This window comes from Alosa pseudoharengus, unplaced genomic scaffold, assembly GCF_046254945.1.
Source record: "Alosa pseudoharengus isolate Yale_2024_CS ecotype anadromous, Long Island Sound unplaced genomic scaffold, YU_APseudo_1.1 YU_APseudo_1.1_scf_30, whole genome shotgun sequence".
NCBI classification, from domain to species: Eukaryota; Metazoa; Chordata; class Actinopteri; order Clupeiformes; family Clupeidae; genus Alosa; species Alosa pseudoharengus.
Genome location: NW_027468719.1, coordinates 839637 through 842305, shown reverse-complemented (window position 1 = coordinate 842305; position 2669 = coordinate 839637). Strand labels below are relative to the sequence as shown.

The 2669-nt window shown below is 40.5% G+C and overlaps 1 protein-coding gene across 1 annotated transcript; it reads left to right on the top strand.

The window, feature by feature from the left end:
* Positions 1 to 385: 385 nt before the first annotated feature.
* Positions 386 to 2379, top strand: LOC143101183 (NACHT, LRR and PYD domains-containing protein 1 homolog). Its single transcript, XM_076264585.1, has 2 exons — positions 386 to 1197; positions 1711 to 2379. Exons 1-2 carry the CDS (start codon positions 507 to 509, stop codon positions 2004 to 2006), a joined length of 987 nt encoding a protein of 328 aa, XP_076120700.1. The 5' UTR covers positions 386 to 506; the 3' UTR covers positions 2007 to 2379.
* Positions 2380 to 2669: the final 290 nt, after the last annotated feature.

Sequence of the window (2669 nt, the reverse complement as noted above, 5' to 3'; positions counted from 1 at the left end):
TCAACACATAAAAGGTGTTATGGTCAAAATGAATGCTTACATGCACTGCATTACTCCAATTCAACCATAGTTTGCTGGTGGTTGTGTTAATTTGATTTCTTAGTAGCCATCTTGCCTTACAAAGTGTCATTGATGTAGAGACTTTTTACAAATCGTTCAACCGCCATGTCAGTTTGGTGGCTGTTTGCTGACAAAGGATTATCTGAGGAAGAAATAACTAAAATCTCCTCTCTTAAAGGTTGGACATTTCATCAGGCAAAATTCTGTGTCAGCATTTCAAACAAACAAACTGCTGCAAATCCTGTGAAGACAAAGGTGAAAACACCTCACACTGGATTCTGATGGAACCCTCTGTTTCCATGGAGACAGAAATCCCTGTGTATAACCACAGCTCTCCACCAGGAAGTTTTGAGTGCATAGTGTCTGGTTTGCGCTGGGTGTGTGCGGTTGAAGTCTCTCTACAGTATCACTTTAGTGACCCCCATGTATTCAGAGCAGAGCTTGCCATGTTGCAGTATGAGCCAATTGGTCCCTTGATGGACATCAAAGTGCTCTCAGGTGAACTGTTGGAGGCTCATCTGCCCCATTTTGCCTGTCTGGAAGGTTCAGACTCCTCTCTTAGAGAGGCTGTGAGAGTTCTGCATGGGGTCAACAGCAGTGTGACTCTAGAGAAATGTGAACTGACCCGCTTCCACGCAAAGCTCCTCAAGCCCTCCTTCTCACTGACAGAAGTCCTGGTGAAATTCGGAATCCCAATGAAAGCCCATCTGGATGTGTTAATTTACCGCACCAGAGTGACACCCCTGGTTCTCTTCACATATGTTGTGCCACGGGATGCTTCCATGATTCAGGCGGTAGAACAGGATTTACGCAGGACCCAAGAGGCAAAGGAGATCATAACACATCGACCGAACATCCCCATTTGGATAAACACTGAGTTTAGCCTAAAAGCATCCCCCTGTGATGCTGAGATCTCCCCACCAGAGATCACCCTTAAATACTTTAGACCTCCAGAGTTTTTCAAGGTGGTTATTAAAAATGCAGGGGACCGTTTTGATTTGGAGCTGAAGAGTGAGGGTAAATCCATATGGGAAGCGAAATTGCACAGATTTGAATATGGTGAAGGGACACGCAATCATGGAATTCCCTCAGCAGCATCCAGACATGATACTATAATGGCCTCCATGTCAAACAAAGGTACAGGACCCATCACTTGAACCTTCTTTTAAAAGCTGATTGTATACAGAATAAAACATTTGAAAGACAATTAAACTAAGAAGTTTTTTTTTTTATGTGTAAGTTCAGTGTAAATTGACCCATATCCTTGTTGTATAACCTCAGCACATGCAGCCTATCGGAAAAAGAATAAGACACTTTGGGACAATGTAGGCCAAGTTATGGACAGGCAACTTAAAGCAGACACATGGGGCATCAAAACTGAAACTGAAAGTAACTCCCCACTGCCCCATGGGTCTGCTTTAAGCTGCCTGTCCATAACTTGGCCTATGTTGTCCCAAATTGTCTCATTATTTTTCCTATGGGCTGCATGTGATGATCTTGAACAACAGGACTATGGGTCAATTTACACTGAACTTACACTTTAAGGTAACCACAGGTTTTGGGTAGAGCATAACAGCAGTTGGGGTCATGAACATGTAAATGTCAAGTTTCAAAGTTGTGAACCTTCTTACTTTGATGATTTCCTCCTAGATCGACTGTCCCATTTCCGGCCTGCTCTTGTCAAGAGGACATCAGAACCTACACTGAAAGGTCTGCTGTTAGGACTTGAAGCCTATAAGCCTCCTGTCTTGAGCAGTATTGCAGTTCAAAACATCCTGCAGAAGACCAGCGTGCTGCAGGACCAGGTGACCTCCCTCATCGACATGGTGCTTAATAAGGGAGACACAGCGTGTGGCATCATGCTCTCTCTCCTTAAAGAACTGGACTATTACTTTTATCAAGACCTTATCAAGAAAAGCCTTCCTGAAAGTGTGTATCTGAGGTGAAACCTTTGACTGCCCTTCAGTTTGTTGTAAAGGCGCCCCCTACAGGTGAGAGAGGAGGCTGCATCGTACAGATGTATACATTAAAATATGAGTGATCATAAAGTAACAGAAGATGGTCATACATTTAATGTAGATTATTAATGTACATAATACAAATCTGTTCTGGATTTGTGATTTTGTTGATACATCACAGAATTAACAGCGCTGTTCCACTGATTCAGTGAGACATTATTCATCAGCACCATGACATAAAAGTGAAACATTATTTATTTAGCATGTAAAGATGTAAAGGTGTTATGTGGAGTCATTCCAGTTTAAAACCTCCAGGGAAAAAAATAGGTTTTAGAGAGCTTTATGGAATAGAAATGCAGAGTTTGAGAAATACATTGATTTTTGGTTGAAACTCTGATCAATGTCTGAATTATTAATAAAAATTATATAAAAATTATATTTTTATATATTATATTCTATATTAAAACATCTTGAGTATTTCTTAATATAAAATTGTGGATTTGTGATTTTGTTGATACATCACATAATTACCAGCCCTGTTCCACTGATTCAGTGAGACATTATTCATCAACACTATGACATAAAAGTGAAAATGTATTTACCGTGTAAAGATGAAATTTAAAGGTGTTATGTGGAGTATGTTGTACATAT